At 40.6% G+C, this 19,639-nt stretch overlaps 1 protein-coding gene across 1 annotated transcript in view; it reads right to left on the minus strand.

Moving 5' to 3' along the window:
* The window catches only part of lrp1aa (low density lipoprotein receptor-related protein 1Aa), a 223,070-nt gene that overhangs the window by 53,302 nt on the left and 150,129 nt on the right, over positions 1-19,639 (minus strand). The window contains exons 46-50 of the mRNA XM_082156602.1: positions 19,283-19,411; positions 18,818-18,937; positions 17,599-17,712; positions 16,154-16,303; positions 14,462-14,584 (exon numbers count right to left, since the gene is read on the minus strand). Coding sequence (XP_082012728.1) covers positions 14,462-14,584; positions 16,154-16,303; positions 17,599-17,712; positions 18,818-18,937; positions 19,283-19,411 — 636 coding nt within the window. The remainder of the gene's footprint in view (positions 1-14,461; positions 14,585-16,153; positions 16,304-17,598; positions 17,713-18,817; positions 18,938-19,282; positions 19,412-19,639) is intronic.

Genomic DNA, 19,639 nt, shown 5'->3' on the forward strand with positions numbered 1-19,639 from the left:
CATTTCTTCCATTCTGAATGTCACAGAGGCATGGGAGTTGGTTTATATCATTCATAGTGACAAGAAGCCTTTGGAGTTTCATCATTGGCAGCTGCCTAGCAACTCCATAGCAACCAAACAGAGTACCCTAGCAACCAAAATCCAAAGAGGCATTTCTTCCATTCTGAATGTCACAGAGGCATGGGAGTTGGTTTATATCATTCATACTGACAAGCAGCCTTTGGAGTTTCATGATTGGCAGCTGCCAAGCCACTCCCTAGCAACAAAACAGAGTACCCTAGCAACCAAAATCCAAAGAGGGATATCTTCCATTCTGAATGTCACAGAGGCATGGGAGTTGGTTTGTATCATTCATACTGACAAGAAGACTTTGCAGTTTCATCATTGGCAGCTGCCAAGCAACTCCATAGCAACCAAACAGAGTACCCTAGCAACCAAAATCAAAAGAGGGATATCTTCCATTCTGAATGTCACCGAGGCATGGGAGTTGGTTTATATCATTCATAGTGACAAGAAGCCTTTGCAGTTTCATCATTGGCAGCTGCCAAGCAACTCCATAGCAACCAAACAGAGTACCCTAGCAACCAAAGTCCAAAGAGGAATATCTTCCATTCTGAATGTCACAGAGGCATGGGAGTTGGTTTATATCATTCATACTGACAAGCAGCCTTTGGAGTTTCATGATTGGCAGCTGCCAAACCACTCCCTAGCAACCAAACAGAGTACCCTAGCAACCGTTTATCAAGACCCATGTCTTTTCATCAGAACATCGTATAGAGATGGGGTTTGGCTCTTTTGTTTCGTTTGGGAAACAGTCTGTAAAATATCACCACGGTTACTGTGTATTCACACCATAGCAACCGTTTAGAGCCACCTAGCAACCATATTGAAACATTTAGAAGCCATATTTCAGCTCCACAACATCGTACAGACATGGTTGTTGGCTCGTATGCAATCATGTACAACACCCTAGCAACCGAGTGGTGAGTTTTGCCACTGCAAGCACCACTTCACATTTTCTTCAGGAAATGTACATTCTAGTTAATATTATTATTCTTCTGTGAAAAACTGTTGACTCAAACTCGCCCTAGAGCTTTAACTCTACATACTCCAAACTCGGCTCAGACACTCAAACTGATCTGAAGTTAGTTGCTTTATCTTTTCAGACTGATCGGACTTACGGTTTTCCTACAAATGACGATCAAAACTCGGAAAAACTCCCATTGACTTAACATTGGGCATTCTAAAAAAATTCAAACTCACCAACCGACAAAAATTCAAATCTAAATCCCTTGAAAACTAAACCAAACTGCCATTCTATATATATTAGCCAATGAAACTCATTTAAACTAAAAAACTCTAATCTCATACACTTATAAACTAATTAACTTAAATTGAATAACTAATTAACTTAAATTGAATAACTAATTAACTAATAAACTCATGAATTCATAGATTTATGAACTCTTAAACTCACAAATGAATAAACTCTGAACTCTAAACTAATTTAAACTTATAAACTCTAATCTCATACACTTATAAACTAATTAACTTAAATGTAATAACTAATTAACTAATAAACTCATGAATTCATAGACTTATGAACTCTTAAACTCATAAATTAATAAACTCTGAACTCTAAACTCATTTAAACTTATAAACTCTAAACTCAAAAACTTGTACACTTATAAACTTATCAATTTATACACTTATAAACTCTAAACTCTGAGTGTGTGTGTGTGTGTGTGTGTGTGTATGTATCTATCTATCTACCGCTCTGAATACCATAGCAACCACCTAGCAACCACCCAGAACACCCTAGCAACCACCCAAAAGACCCTAGCAACCACCCAAAACACCCTAGCAACCGCCTAGCAACCACCCAAAAGACCATAGCAACCACCCAAAACACCCTAGCAACCGCCTAGCAACCACCCAAAAGACCCTAGCAACCACCCAAAACACCCTAGCAACCACCCAAAACACCCTAGCAACCGCCTAGCAACCACCCAAAAGACCCTAGCAACCGCCCAAAATACCCTAGCAACACCATAGCAACCACACAAAACATCCTAGTAACCACCCATAACACCCTAGCAACCGCCTAGCAACCACCCAGAACACCCTAGCAACCACCCAAAACACCCTAGCAACCACCAAAAATACCCTAGCAACACCATAGCAACCACACAAAACATCCTAGTAACCACCCATAACACCCTAGCAACCGCCTAGCAACCACCCAGAACACCCTAGCAACCACCCAAAACACCCTAGCAACCACCCAAAATATCCTAGCAACCGCCTAGCAACCACCCAGAATACCTTAGCAACCACCCAAAACACCCTAGCAACCACCCAGAACACCCTAGCAACCGCCTAGCAACCACCCAAAAGACCCTAGCAACCACCCAAAAGACCCTAGCAACCGCCTAGCAACCACCCAGAATACCCTAGCAACCACCCAAAACACCCTAGCAACAACCCAGAACACCCTAGCAACCGCCTAGCAACCACCCAGAATACCCTAGCAACCACCCAAAAGACCCTAGCAACCACCCAAAAGACCCTAGCAACCGCCTAGCAACCACCCAGAATATCCTAGCAACCACCCAAAACACCCTAGCAACCACCCAAAAGACCCTAGCAACCACCCAAAACACCCTAGCAACCACCCAAAAGACCCTAGCAACCACCCAGAACACCTTAGCAACCTCCTAGCAACCACCCAAAATACCCTAGCAACCACCTAGCAACCACCCAAAAGACCCTAGCAACCACCCAGGACACCCTAGCAACCACCTAGCAACCACCCAGAACACCCTAGCAACCTCCCAAAATACCCTAGCAACACCATAGCAACCACCCATAACATCCTAGCAACCGCCTAGCAAAAAACTTTCTGGTCCAAACTTTCTCAAGCCAACTTAAAGTTTGTCTCGACGAACTTTCGCATCTAGTTATTATTATTATTATTATTAGTGGTGCTTTTTCAAAGCAACACTAGTGTTATTGTCACTCATACTTATTATTCTTATTTTTATTATTATTATTATTCTGGACAAAGTTTGGCGCGTAATGCGCCCCGCACCGTTTGTCACAGACCCCTGAGTGAGGTGTCAAATCAAGCGGCTCATTGAGGAGAGGTGTGCTATATCTTTTCTAAGCGATCGGGTGTACGATGTTCGCACAGCGGACGAAAAAGCGGCCAAAAAAGTCCCATTGACTTAACATGGGGAGTTCTAAAAACATTTGAATCCCAACTGCCGTTTTCACACACACCACTCCAAAGGGCCTGACACCCCTGCGTTTCTCTCCCTCTCTCTCTCCCTCAGAGGATTTATATTATCAAGCAGCCAATAAGTAATGGCCTAAAATCTTCATAGCCACACCCTAGCAACCAGTTACAGCACCCTAGCAACCACTCTGAGCTCCCTAGCAACCACCCTAAACCAATAAAAAACATTTATTTGTATTTTTTTTATTTTTAAAGCAATATCACACTCGTAGCCTTGCGATATCGCTCCATGCTTGTGTCTATACGGCCCCGTTATTAAAGATTTTAAGAACTCTATAAAAAGGCCTAGCAACCACCCAGAACACCCTAGCAACTGCCTAGCAACACCATAGCAACCACCCAGAACACCCTAGCAACCACCTAGCAAAGCCCTAGCAACCACCAATAATACCCTAGCAACCGCCTAGCAACCACCCAGAACACCTTAGCAACTGCCTAGCAACACCATAGCAACCACCCAGAACACCCTAGCAACCACCTGTTAACAGCATCTTGCTAAAAACATGCTAGCGACATGCTAATCAAGCTAGCATCATGCTAATCAGGCTAGCATCATGCTAGCATCATGCTAATCAGGCTAGCATTATGCTAGCATCATGCTAATCAAGCTAGCAACATGCTAATCAAGCTAGCATCATGCTAGCAACATGCTAATCAAGCTAGCACCATGCTAGCAACATGCTAATCAAGCTAGCATCATGCTAACATCATGCTAATCAAACTAGCAACATGCTAATAATGATAGCATTATGCTACCAACATGTTAATCAAGCTAGCATCATGCTAGCATCATGCTAATCAAGCTAGCATTATGCTAGCAACATGCTAATCATGTTAGCATCTAGCTAAAAACATGCTAGCAAACATGCTAATCATGCTAGCATCAAGCTACCAACATGCTAATCAAGCTAGCATCATGCTAACATAATGCTAATCAAGCTAGCATAATGCTAGCAACATGCTAATCAAGCTAGCATCATGCTAGCAACATGCTAATCAAGCTAGCATTATGCTAGAAACATGCTAATCATGTTAGCATCTGGCTAAAAACATGCTAGCAAAATGCTAATCATGTTAGCATCTAGCTAAAAACATGCTAGCAAAATGCTAATCAGGCTAGCATCATGCTACCAACATGCTAATCATGTTAACAACATGCTAATCATGCTAGCATCATTTTAACAACATGTTAATCATAGTAAATCATGCTGGAATGTGGTAAATCGTAGTAAATCATCTTAGAAACATGGTAAATCGTGGTAAATAATGCTAAAACGTGGTATATCATGGTATCACAACATGTTAATTGTGTTAGCATCTGCCCAGTGGCGAGTTTTGCCACTGCAAGCACCACTTCACATTTTCTTCAGGAAATGTACATTCTAGTTAGTGGTGCTTTTTCAAAGCAACACTAGTGTTATTGTCACTAAACTTATTATTATTCTTCTTATTATTCCGGACAAAAGTTTGGCGCGTAACTTGCCCCGCACCGTTTGTCACAGACCCCTGAGTGAGGCATCAAATCGACCGGCTCATTGAGGAGAGGTGTGCTATGACTTTTCTAAGCGATCGGGTGTACGATGTTCGCACAGCGGACGAAAAAGCGGCCAAAAAAGTCCCATTGACTTAACATGGGGAGTTCTAAAAACATTTGAATCCCAACTGCCGTTTTCACACACACCACTCCAAAGGGCCTGACACCCCTGCGTTTCTCTCCCTCTCTCTCTCCCTCAGAGGATTTATATTATCAAGCAGCCAATAAGTAATGGCCTAAAATCTTCATAGCCACACCCTAGCAACCAGTTACAGCACCCTAGCAACCACTCTGAGCTCCCTAGCAACCACCCTAAACCAATAAATAATATAATTTTTTTTTTTTTACATTTTTTAAAGCAATATCACACTCGTAGCCTTGCGATATTGCTCCATGCTTGTGCCTATTCGGCCATAGGCACGAGGCCGCAGGCCGAGTGCCGCACTGAAGCACTCGTTATTAAAGATTTTAAGAACTCTATAAAAACTCCATAGTAACCATATTTGACAACTACCAACCACCTAGTAACACCATAGCAACTACCAAAAATACCTTAGCAACCACCCTGAACACCCTAGCAACGTCTAGAAATGCTCTAGTAACCACCAAAAAACTCTAGCAACCACCCAGAACACCCTAGCAACTGCCTAGCAACCACCCAGAACACCTAGCAACTGCCTAGTAACCACCCAGAACACCCTAGCAACTGCCTAGCAATGCCCTAGCATCCACCCAGAATACCATAGCAACTGCCTAGCAACACCATAGCAACCACCTAGCAATGCCCTAGCAACCACCAAGAATACCCTAGCAACTGCCTAGCAACCACCAAGAATACCCTAGCAACTGCCTAGCAACTACCCAGAACACCTTAGCAACTGCCTAGCAACACAATAGCAACCACCCAGAAAACCCTAGCAACCACCACCTGGCAACAGCATCTTGCTAAAAACATGCTAGCAACATACTAATCATGCTAGCAACAAGCTAGCAACATGCTAATAATGCTAGCATTATGCTACCAACATGCTAATCAAGCTAGCATCATGCTAGCAACATGCTAATCAAGCTATCATAATGCTAGCAAAATGCTAATCAAGCTAGCATCATGCTAGCAACATGCTAATCAAGCTAGCATTATGCTAGAAACATGCTAATCATGTTAGCGTCTAGCTAAAAACATGCTAGCAACATGCTAATCATGCTAGCATCAAGCTACCAACATGCTAATCAAGCTAGCATCATGCTAAAATAATGCTAATCAAGCTAGCAACATGCTAATCAAGCTAGCATTATGCTAGCAACATGCTAATCATGTTAGCGTCTAGCTAAAAACATGCTAGCAACATGCTAATCATGCTAGCATCAAGCTACCAACATGCTAATCAATCTAGCATCATGCTAACATAATGCTAATCAAGCTAGCATCATGCAAGCAACATGCTAATCAAGCTAGCATTATGCTAGTAACATGCTAATCATGTTAGCGTCTAGCTAAAAACATGCTAGCAACATGCTAATCAAGCTAGCATCATGCTAACATAATGCTAGTCAAGCTAGCATCATGCTAGCAACATGCTAATCAAGCTAGCATCATGCTAATCAAGCTAGCATCATGCTAGCAAAATGCTATTCAAGCTAGCATAATGCTAGCAACATGCTAATCATGTTAGCATCTGGCTAAAAACATGCTAGCAAAATGCTAATCATGCTAACATCTTGTTAAAAGCATGCTAGCAACATGCTAATCATGCTAGCATCATGCTACCAACATGCTAATCATGTTAACAACATGCTAATCATGCTAGCATCATTTTAACAACATGTTAATCATAGTAAATCATGCTGGAATGTGGTAAATCGTGGTAAATCATCTTAGAAACATGGTAAATCGTGGTAAATAATGCTAAAACGTGGTATATCATGGTATCACAACATGTTAATTGTGTTAGCATCTGCCCAGTGGCGATGGGCATATTTCAGCTCCACAACATCGTACAGACATGGTTGTTGGCTCGTATGCAATCATGTACAACACCCCTGCAACCGAGTGGCGAGTTTTGCCACTGCAAGCACCACTTCACATTTTCTTCAGGAAATGTACATTCTAGTGTTGTGATTACTATTCACCTGGACAAAACTTTGGCGCGTAACTCGCCCCACACCGTTTGTCACAGACCCCTGAATGAGGTGTCAAATTGACCGCTTTATTGAGGAGAGGTGTGCTATGACTTTTATAAGCGATCGGGTGTAAGATGTTCGTCTGGCGGGTGAAAAATTTGCCGAAAAATGTCCCATAGACTTAACATAGGCACAAAATTTGAAAAATCTTTTCTTTGGCTCAGAAGGTCATAGAGGCTTGGGGTTGGGCTCTTTTGATTCGTCCTATCAAGCAGCCAATAAGTAGTGACATAACAACTTCATTGCCACGCCCTAGCAACCAGTTACAGGCCCCTAGCAACCATTGAACAACCTTTATAAGCCATATCACATTAACAAAACATTGTAAAAACACAGAGTTGGGCATTTTTTGACCCAGACCTGCAAATATTCTTTAAATATTACCCCATAAACTGTATAAACAAACCTTAGCAACCATTTGGAGTACCCTAGCAACCGTACAAACACATGAATAAGCTATATCTCAGCACCAGAACATCTTATAGACATGGGGGTGTGCTTGTTTGTTTCGGTTGGGAAACCAGTCTGTAAATATCATCATGGTAACTGTGTAACCACACCTTAGCAACCGTTTAAAGCTACCTAGCAACCATATTGCAACATATAGAAGCCATATTTCAGCTCCACAACATCGTACAGACATGTTTGTTGGTTCGTATGCAATCATGTACCACACACTAGCAACCGAGAGGCGAGTTTTGCCACTGCAAGCACCACTTCACATTTTCTTCAGGAAATGTACATTCTAGTTAATATTATTATTCTTCTGTGAAAAACTGTTGACTCAAACTCGCCCTAGAGCTTTAACTCTACATACTCCAAACTCGGCTCAGACACTCAAACTGATCTGAAGTTAGTTGCTTTATCTTTTCAGACTGATCGGACTTACGGTTTTCCTACAAATGACGATCAAAACTCGCCAATGAAACTCATTTAAACTAAAAAACTCTAATCTCATACACTTATAAACTAATTAACTTAAATTGAATAACTAATTAACTTAAATTGAATAACTAATTAACTAATAAACTCATGAATTCATAGATTTATGAACTCTTAAACTCACAAATGAATAAACTCTGAACTCTAAACTAATTTAAACTTATAAACTCTAATCTCATACACTTATAAACTAATTAACTTAAATGTAATAACTAATTAACTAATAAACTCATGAATTCATAGACTTATGAACTCTTAAACTCATAAATTAATAAACTCTGAACTCTAAACTCATTTAAACTTATAAACTCTAAACTCAAAAACTTGTACACTTATAAACTTATCAATTTATACACTTATAAACTCTAAACTCTGAGTGTGTGTGTGTGTGTGTGTGTGTGTGTGTATCTATCTATCTACCGCTCTGAATACCATAGCAACCACCTAGCAACCACCCAGAACACCCTAGCAACCACCCAAAAGACCCTAGCAACCACCCAAAACACCCTAGCAACCGCCTAGCAACCACCCAAAAGACCATAGCAACCACCCAAAACACCCTAGCAACCGCCTAGCAACCACCCAAAAGACCCTAGCAACCACCCAAAACACCCTAGCAACCACCCAAAACACCCTAGCAACCGCCTAGCAACCACCCAAAAGACCCTAGCAACCGCCCAAAATACCCTAGCAACACCATAGCAACCACACAAAACATCCTAGTAACCACCCATAACACCCTAGCAACCGCCTAGCAACCACCCAGAACACCCTAGCAACCACCCAAAACACCCTAGCAACCACCAAAAATACCCTAGCAACACCATAGCAACCACACAAAACATCCTAGTAACCACCCATAACACCCTAGCAACCGCCTAGCAACCACCCAGAACACCCTAGCAACCACCCAAAACACCCTAGCAACCACCCAAAATATCCTAGCAACCGCCTAGCAACCACCCAGAATACCTTAGCAACCACCCAAAACACCCTAGCAACCACCCAGAACACCCTAGCAACCGCCTAGCAACCACCCAAAAGACCCTAGCAACCACCCAAAAGACCCTAGCAACCGCCTAGCAACCACCCAGAATACCCTAGCAACCACCCAAAACACCCTAGCAACAACCCAGAACACCCTAGCAACCGCCTAGCAACCACCCAGAATACCCTAGCAACCACCCAAAAGACCCTAGCAACCACCCAAAAGACCCTAGCAACCGCCTAGCAACCACCCAGAATATCCTAGCAACCACCCAAAACACCCTAGCAACCACCCAAAAGACCCTAGCAACCACCCAAAACACCCTAGCAACCACCCAAAAGACCCTAGCAACCACCCAGAACACCTTAGCAACCTCCTAGCAACCACCCAAAATACCCTAGCAACCACCTAGCAACCACCCAAAAGACCCTAGCAACCACCCAGGACACCCTAGCAACCACCTAGCAACCACCCAGAACACCCTAGCAACCTCCCAAAATACCCTAGCAACACCATAGCAACCACCCATAACATCCTAGCAACCGCCTAGCAAAAAACTTTCTGGTCCAAACTTTCTCAAGCCAACTTAAAGTTTGTCTCGACGAACTTTCGCATCTAGTTATTATTATTATTCTTCTGTGAAAAACTGTTGACTCTAACTCGTCCTAGAGCTTTAACTCTACATACTCCAAACTCGGCTCAGACACTCAAACTGATCTGAAGTTAGTTGCTTTCCCTTTTCAGACTGATCGGACTTACGGTTTTCCTACAAATGACGATCAAACTCGGAAAAACTCCCATTGACTTAACATTGGGCATTCTAAAAAAATTCAAACTCACCAACCGACAAAAATTTAAATCTAAATCCCTTGAAAACTAATTCAAACTGCCATTCTATATATATTAGCCAATGAAACTCATTTACACTAAAAAAACTCTAATCTCATACACTTATAAACTAATTAACTTAAATTTAATAACTAATTAACTAATAAACTCATGAATTCATAGACTTATGAACTCTTAAACTCATAAATTAATAAACTCTGAACTCTAAACTCATTTAAACTTATAAACTCTAAACTCATTTAAACTTATAAACTCTAAACTAAAAAACTTGTACACTTATAAACTCATCAATTTATACACTTATAAACTCTGAGTGTGTGTGTGTGTGTGTGTGTATCTATCTACCGCTCTGAATACCATAGCAACCACCCAGAACACCCTAGCAACCACCTAGCAACCACCCAGAACACCCTAGCAACCACCCAAAAGACCCTAGCAACCACCCAAAAGACCCTAGCAACCACCAAAAACACCCTAGCAACCGCCTAGCAACCACCCAAAAGACCCTAGCAACCACCCAAAACACCCTAGCAACACCATAGCAACCACACAAAACATCCTAGTAACCACCCATAACACCCTAGCAACCGCCTAGCAACCACCCAGAACACCCTAGCAACCACCCAAAACACCCTAGCAACCACCCAAAATATCCTAGCAACCGCCTAGCAACCACCCAAAAGACCCTAGCAACCACCCAAAACACCCTAGCAACCACCCAAAATACCCTAGCAATACCATAGCAACCACCCAAAACACCCTAGCAACCACCCAAAATACCCTAGCAACACCATAGCAACCACACAAAACATCCTAGTAACCACCCATAACACCCTAGCAACCGCCTAGCAACCACCCAGAACACCCTAGCAACCACCCAAAACACCCTAGCAACCGCCTAGCAACCACCCAAAAGACCCTAGCAACCACCTAGCAACCACCCAAAACACCCTAGCAACCACCCAAAAGACCCTAGCAACCACCCAGAACACCCTAGCAACCGCCTAGCAACCACCCAGAACACCCTAGCAACCACCCAAAACACCCTAGCAACTGCCTAGCAACCACCCAAAACACCCTAGCAACCACCCAAAATATCCTAGCAACCACCCAAAACACCCTAGCAACCGCCTAGCAACCACCCAAAATACCCTAGCAACACCATAGCAACCACCCATAACATCCTAGAAACCGCCTAGCAAAAAATTTTCCGGTCCAAACTTTCTCAAGCCAACTTAAAGTTTGTCTCGACGAACTTTCGCATCTAGTTATTATTATTATTACACTTCATCTGCAAATGTAATGTAATGTAATGTAATGTACTTTATTTATACAGCACCTAACATCGACCGATAGGTGAACCAAGGTGCTTTACAACAGATTAAACAACAATTTAAAACAACACACCGAAAAACAAGTACAATAATAAATGAGAGAATAAAAATAAAGTAAAAATAGAATAAAAATAAATATAAAAGTGCCACCATACTGGGTACTAAAAGCCATTTTAAAAAGATGCGTTTTAAGTCTTGATTTAAAAAGGCCCAGGTCAGTAACGATATGCATCTCCCTGGGGAGCTTATTCCAGAGCTTAGGTCCTGAAACTGAAAAAGCACAATCTCCCCAGTGTTTAAGTTTTGACCTGGGCACTTCCAACATAAGTTGATTGGACGACCTCAAAGTCCTACCATAATTACGAATGGTCAACATGTCTGATATGTAAGATGGGGCGAGGCCGTTAAGAGCTTTAAAAACAAACAATACAATTTTATAATGAATTCTAAAATGTACCGGGAGCCAATGGAGGGAATAAAGAATCGGAGTTATGTGCTCTCGTTTTTTAGTGCTCGTTAACAGACGGGCAGCTGCATTTTGGACAAGTTGAAGACGGCCAACAGAAGACTGGGAGACACCAATATACAGGGCATTGCAATAGTCCAGTCTGGAGCTTATTAGAGCGTGAATAGCCTTCTCAAGGTCATGACGGTTTAAGAAGGATTTTACCTTTGCCAGAAGGCGCAGTTGAAAAAACAACGTTGACAACGTTGTCAATCTGTTTGTTGAATTTAAAAGAACTGTCAAAAGTCACTCCTAAGTTCCTTACCGTCTGCCTGGCAGTTAAAGGCCAGGTACCAAATCCGTTAGACACAGATTCTCCAAACACAATATATTCAGTTTTATCCTCATTTAAGTGCATACAATTTTGGGCAAACCACTGCTTAATGTCTGCAATGCAGTCAACTAAGGTATCTTGTACATCACCAGGCTTCAGTGGCAGATAGATTTGCAGATCATCTGCATAACAGTGAAAAGATAGGTTGTGCCTGGCTATAATTGACCCTAGTGGTAGCATGTATAATGAAAACAAAATAGGGCCAAGAATGGAGCCTTGCGGGACTCCACAGGAGAGAGAAGCACAAGAAGAAGACAAATCACCAATCATCACAGAGAAAGTTCTATTGGATAGGTATGACATAAACCACTTAAGTGCAGTGCCATGAATGCCAACATAGTGCTTCAGGCGTGACAGGAGGACTGTATGGTCTACCGTGTCAAAGGCTGCTGTAAGATCCAGCAGCACTAAGGCAACAGGACACTTGGTGTCAACAGAGAACGCAATATCATTGTGTACCTTTAATAATGCAGACTCAGTGCTGTGGCGAGGCCTAAACCCGGATTGAAATTTTTCAAGGACAGAGTTGTTTTCCAGAAAGGACTGTAACTGTATGAAAACAACTTTTTCCAAAACTTTAGAAAGAAAGGGAAGATGGGAAACTGGTCTAAAATTAGATAGCGTTGAGGAGTCAAGGTTAGGCTTTTTAAGAAGGGGCCTAACCACAGCATGCTTAAAGGCAGCTGGGACGGTTCCTAGACTAAGACAGCTATTGATAAAAACCACAAGCCCAGGCCCTACAGCGTTAAAAACCAGTTTCAGCACTCTAGCGGGTACAATATCCAGTGGACAATTTGTAGGCTTTAAAGATTTCACTATGTCGCCAAGGGAAGAGAAAGAAACTAACTCAAACTCCCTAAACACAGCAGAAAGAGCTGGGGCAACAGAAAAATCCCTATCAAAACCTTTCCTAGTACTCTGTCTGACAGAGTCAACCTTGTCAACAAAAAAGTGGAGAAAATTTTCACAGGTGATAGTTGAGACATTAGCCAGAGCAGAAATAGGTGGATTTATAAAATAATTAATTGTAGTGAACAGGACCCTAGGACAGTGACTGCTGCTAGAAATTATAACAGAGAGATACTGAGATTTTGCCTCCCGTAGGGCCCTCTGGTAATCGGCAAGACAGGCCCGCAAAATGTCTAGAGAGACATGCAGTTTATCCTTTTTCCATCTCCTTTCAGCCTGCCTGCAACGTTGCCTAATAGTACGAGTATTGTCATTGATCCAGGGATCCGTTCTTGGTTTAGCCAATTTATGCCGAAAAGGGGCAATAGAGTCCAGAATCCCGGAGCAGGTGGAGTGGAAGGAAGAAAGAATATTGTCTGGACAGATAGGAGAAACCATGCCATTCAAGGCAAAAAACTGAGAGTCCCTAAATGCAGCAGTAAATTCATCTGCTGTGGTGGAAGTGATAATGCGACGCTTGCACGATGGAGCAAAAGACTTTCTAGCTGGAGGGAGGGCTGTATATTCAAAAACAATAGGAAAATGATCTGAGATGGCAGTCTCAGAGATCTCTTTAAGGGAAATTGAAAGCCCAAGAGAGATGATGAGATCCAAGGTGTGCGGGTTTATCCACTGATTGAATTAAATTAAAAGTTTCTAAAAGTCTTTTTAAAATCAGTGGCTAATTGGCCGGACGGACAACAAACATGAACATTAAAATCCCCACAAATCAAGAGTTTATCATATTTTGGAAAAATGTCTGCCAAAAACTCAGAGAACTCATGAATGAAATCCTTATTATATTTGGGTGGGCGATAAACAACGGCACATAAAACAGGACTCGTAAGCTCCATCACAAACAATTGCAGCTCAAAGCAGGAATAAGCATTTGTGGGAAGAAGCCGGCATTTAAACCTGTCATTAAAAACAGCAGCAAGACCCCCTCCACGACCAGATGATCGTGGGGAATTGAAGTAGGAACAGCCGGGTGGGAGGAGCTCTGAAAATGCCCTGTTTTCACCTGGTTTCAGCCAGGTTTCCGTCAACAGGAGAAAATCCAGGGATTGAGAAATAAAAAAGTCATTGAGGATAAAAGTCTTATTCACAACGGACCGAGTGTTGATCAAAGCCGTGCGAATTAAACTCTGGTCCGTCCGTTCGGAGGCATAAGCGACCGGGCGAAGATTCTCCGGTACGCACCCCCAATTTTTTCACCGTAACAGTGTCTTTCTTTCCCCATTTGGTCCCTCGTCTGTGAGCCAACGATACAACTTTCTGTGATTGATCAGTCACACTATTCATTACAATATTGCTTTTTCCATGAAACTTTCCCACAGTCAAATGTTGATGAATAAAGACTGCGTAAAGCTAGAATAAAATGTTTTGTTTTTTTTTAAAGAGAGAGGCGATACACTGTTCTTTCTTTTGAATTATTGTATGTTCTGGGGGCCATGAAAGTTTTGTGAACATGATCAAAAATGCTGGCAACTTTTTTTTTTGAAATGCTGGCGGGGAAAGAGTAAATGACCAGTGTTTGTTGAAACTCACCGCAGTGCAGCTCATCAGCTCCACTGTCACAGTCGTTCTCCTTATCACAGGTCCAGCTCATGGGGATGCAGCGACCGTTGGGACACGCGAACAAGTTTGATGGACACTTTCTCTTTTTTTTATCTGATGAATAAAAAGAAAAAAAAGAGAGGTTTTGACGTCGTTTTGAACAAATTCGGACCAAAACAAACTTCCTTGGATTCATAAACAAGAATGCAGAGAGTTGGGTATACAATCTTCTTTTCCTGGAGCTTTTTGGATAAGGAATAGTTTATTCCATGAAAAACATATAAAGCGGAGGCACTCAGGATTAAGAGATCTAAAAAGCCTCGACGCATAAATAATTTAAAAACAGCGTGATGCCTGATGAAGGCTTGTTAGCGCAACGTGTCAGTGTGCTTTTTTTCTAACTGTTTTATAAATGATTTAAGCCATGAGTAAATAAAGGCTTTTTAGATCTTTTAATCTTGAGTGCTTCGGCTTCATAAGTTTCTCACAAAACAACTTCTTTTGCAGTTCGTTTCAGGAGTCAAAGCAAACTTTACGGAAAAGTTTGTTCGGCTGGTAAAAACCTTTAAACCAGCATTGGTCCACTGCATATATGCAGACTTAAGTCTCTGCCAGCGGGAGCCCACCCTACATATCATCGTGCCAAAAAACAGACAGCACAAGCTTTTGTCTCAGGTTAAGTTGCAACTCTAAATATAACAGCAGAATCTCAATCGATTTTTTGATTTTAAAATGAATTAAAATTAAAATGAATGGAGAATATCTCATGTTTCTGTAAGGGAGCTCGTCCATCTGTAAGAGTGGCTCTGAGGTGTAAATCTTCTCTGGTTCTCTGGTCAGACGTGAGTAAAAACATGAACACACTGGAGAGACGCTTTATAGTAGAAACTGAAGTTGTAATTCTAATTTAAAGCGACACTGACCCTGTTTTTTTATGTTTAATAAAGAGCTGTGAAACGATTAATCGCCATCACATCCAAAAACAAAGTTTGTGTTCACATAATATATGTGTGTGTACTGTGCATAATTATTTTGTATATAATTTGCATGTATACACATGCATGTATATATTTAGGAAAAATTTGTTATTTATATATAAAATATTTATATTTATATATAATACAAATTATATATATATATATATATATATATACACAGCATATATAAGCACATTTTTCTTAAATATATACATGCATGTGACTGTGTGGATTTATACAGTATATACAAAATAATTATGCACAGTACACACACATATATTATGTGAACACAAACTTTTATTTTGGATGCTTAATCGTTTCACAGCTCTAGTTTAATACCATAAAGCTGCTGCTTTAAAGCAATCTATTGTATAAAGTGCTATAAATAAACATGCCGTGACTGGAGTCTGAATCTCAGAGCTGTTGCAAACATGTCCACATCGCTGTGATCAGATGCTTTCTGATCTTCTGTTTTCTCACCGCTGCCATTTTTGTTGTGTGTTTATTTTGTTATTGAGAGGAAAGCACACAGCACACACTGTATGTGCTCAGATCCTCTAAAATCCCAAATTCTGCAATCAAACTTCAGAGGTTTGAATAAAAACTCAAACATTTCTTGTCAAGATTTTACTTTCATTGCTTAAAATGGCCAAAATGAAGAGGAGAGCCCCTTTAAAAGGCTGCACACATCTGAATGCGTGTTTACCTGGGCAGTTCCTCTCATCTGAATAGTCTCCGCAGTCATTAGCTCCGTCACAGACCCATGATGGAGCGTAACACAGAGTCGTGAACTCACACCGCTGATAGGAGCCGCCTTTCACACCCAGACGGAAATAACTGGAACAATCGGAAGCCGCTGGAAAACAAGACACAACACAATGGCTTAAGAAATCAAAGAACAGTGTGTGCAGCTTTCAAGGAAGGACTTGCTAATGTTTATTTTGGTTATGAACGTTATGCAATTTGGTTATGAAAAGTTTATAAACTTTTATAAAAGTGTAAGTGCAGATTTTCAAACTTCAGAGATTTTAATAAAAACTTCGTCAAGATTTGACTTTGTTATACTTTAAAGGTCCCATGACATGGATTATTTTATTATTTTAATATTTCTGGGGTGCCCTTATAATGTTAGTATGTTTTTAAGATACATTTTTAAAATAATTTAGAAATAAAAGGCATATTTCCTAGCCTGATTTTAGCCTCTGATTTGAACGCTCTGTTTGAAGGGGCGTGTCTGCTGTGAGCCTTCAGTGTAAACGCCCACTGCAGTGATTGGCTGACATGCTTGCATATGAAATAGCTAGCATTACATGTGGAACTCTCTCGAATACTTTTACTATTACAGCTATTATACGTTTTTACTATTACAGCTATTGAGATTAACGAATCGTGAGAAGTTTTTTAAGTATTTAGATCTATTCCCATCACATAAAAGGTTGCAGTGATGAGCATTGAGCAGATGACAGCCTGTTGATCGCGTGAATGAAGATCTTACCATTGCAACGCAGTTTCTGCACTCTCACTAATGATTTCACCAATGCAAACATGAGGTAAGTACAGTAAGAGCTTCGTTGTGCACTGTAACAGCGTCATTGATTTCATAACGAGTTTTGGCAAGTGTCCAGATAAACTCGTGCTGTGTGATTGACAGCTTGGGCGACTGGAAAGGGATTGTTCTTTGATCGCTTTCTGTATATATATTAATCACAGTTTAAATAAGATTATTTTCATCCTACCAAGAGAAACGATGTGAAGTTGATATTTTAGTCTCTGGCTTGATTTACTGATGCATAAACAGTATTGAACGACTTTGAGGGCAAAGAAGAGAAAGGGGAGGTGACCTTTCCCCTTATGACGACATAAGGGGAAGATTCTAGATTTGCCCGTCTGAGCTTTCATTTTCTCAAAAATACCCAGGGCTTGGTTTACACCCATCAAAATGTCTAGCCACTGGGGGACGATAGGCAGGCTAGGGGAACTCATATTAATGTTAAAAAACCTCATAAAGTGAAATTTTCATGTCATGGGACCTTTAATATGTGTGTTTTTTTTAATTGATTGTCTGTTGTAATAAACAGCATGTCACAGATACAGTTAGATAATAATCTGCAAGTCTGAAATACTGAATGTAAATGTCCTATTGTAACTCACAGCAGTTCATCTCATCGCTGGCGTCCTCACAGTCCAACACCTGATTACAGCGACTGGAGTTCGACACACACGACCCGTCTCTGCACTGAAACTGATCCGCCGTGCACAGGGTTGCTACAGCACACACACACACAGAACAATCTACTCGTAAAAGTGCAAAACTCACCAAAACATGCAAAAAAAGAATTATAAATAAAAAATACAATTAAACGTATTTTAGGACCTTTTAAATGACTTTCTTTCATGACAATTTGGAACATTTTGCAAAACATTTATATAAATAATGAGTCCCAGATTATTCAATAACTATCCAGACATTACAGGCCAGTGACAATGAATTTGACCAAATGAAAAAAAAAAAAAAAAATCATTATAAATTCTTATTTCTAATGATTCCTAATGTTTTCCTTTGATTTGGGGGCAAAATATGACATTTCACCCATTAAATTCATTTTATTTTTTACAGCAGGTTTAACAATGACATCAGTTGAACCAAAATGCTTTAGAATTTAAACATCAGAGCTTTAATAAAGGGAAAATAAAAGTTGAAATTTTACACTGGATTTGAAGATAAACAACCAGTCAAATGTTTGGAATAATTACGTTTTACGTAAGTCATTCTAATATGCTGATTTGGTGCTCAAGGATGCTTAATTATTAATTATAAATGTTGGAATAAGTTTTTTCTGCTTCATGTATTTGTCTTTTTTCAGGATTCTTTGAGAAATAGAAAGTTCAAAAGAACAGCATTTATTTGAAACATTTGTAACATTGTCAGTACTGTCACTTTTGATCAATTTGATGCATCCATGTTGACTAAAAGTATCAATTTATTTTCTTTTTATATCTCACTTACCTGAAACTTTTGAATGGTTTTCACAAAAATATAAAGCAGCAAAAACATTGCTAATAATCAGAAATGTTTCTTGAGCATCAAATCATCATATTAGAGTGATTTCTGAAGGATCATGTGACACTGCAGACTGGAGTAATGATGCTGAAAATGCAGCTTTGATAAATTACACTTTACTATATATTCACATAGAAAACATCTGTTTTAAATTGTAATCATATTTCACAATATTACTGTTTTTACTGTATTTTTTATCAAATAAATGCAGCCTTGGGGGGCAGAAGAGACTTCTTTAAATCTGAATTATTCCAAACTTTTAACTGCCAGTGTAGCAAAGGAATAGTGTATACGAACAGGTGGTCTTACCATTACAGAAGAGTTCATCAGAGTTATCACCGCAATCATCCCGGCCATTACACCAGTGACTGTGACTGACACAGCGTCCGTTCACACAGCGCTTGTAGCCCTTCTTACACACACGGTTAGCTGAAGACAAACACACACTGTTAGAGCGACACATCTGCTGTGAGGATTCATTACACACACACACACACACACACACACACACACACACACACACACACACACACACACACACACACACACACACACACACACACACACACACACACACACACACACACGTTTACTATCTTTCTGAGGACTCTCCATGGTCGTAATGGTGTTTATACTGTACAAACCGTATATTCTCTGCCCTTACACAACTCATTCTGTATGATTTATAAGCTTGTTTCCTCATGGGGACCTCAGTTCAGGTCTCCACAGTGCCACGAGTCCACATGAGTCATGAACACACACACACACACTCACTGCAGTAGGACTGCTTCTCGTCTGACTTGTCTTTGCAGTGGGCCATGCCGTCACAGGTGAGTGTGTATTTGATGCAGTCTCCATTCCCACACTCGAAGTCATCCATACTGCTGCACGACGTGTTCTGAGCTGGACCACAAGACCACAACTGTCAACATTCCTTCAAACATTTAATACATGTAATTATCATGTGTTGAATATGTATGTGTGGATCACTGGTTATATGGATATACAAGCCTGAATTAAATCTGTTCATCAAGTAAAATGATTGTCTCTTCAGAAGACTCGATTCACATGGATTACTTGTACAATCTCTTTATGAACTTTTTGAAGCTTGAAAGCTTTGGTGAGATGGAC

This window comes from Leuciscus leuciscus, assembly GCF_965113295.1.
Source record: "Leuciscus leuciscus genome assembly, chromosome: 23".
Lineage (NCBI taxonomy): Eukaryota > Metazoa > Chordata > Actinopteri > Cypriniformes > Leuciscidae > Leuciscus > Leuciscus leuciscus.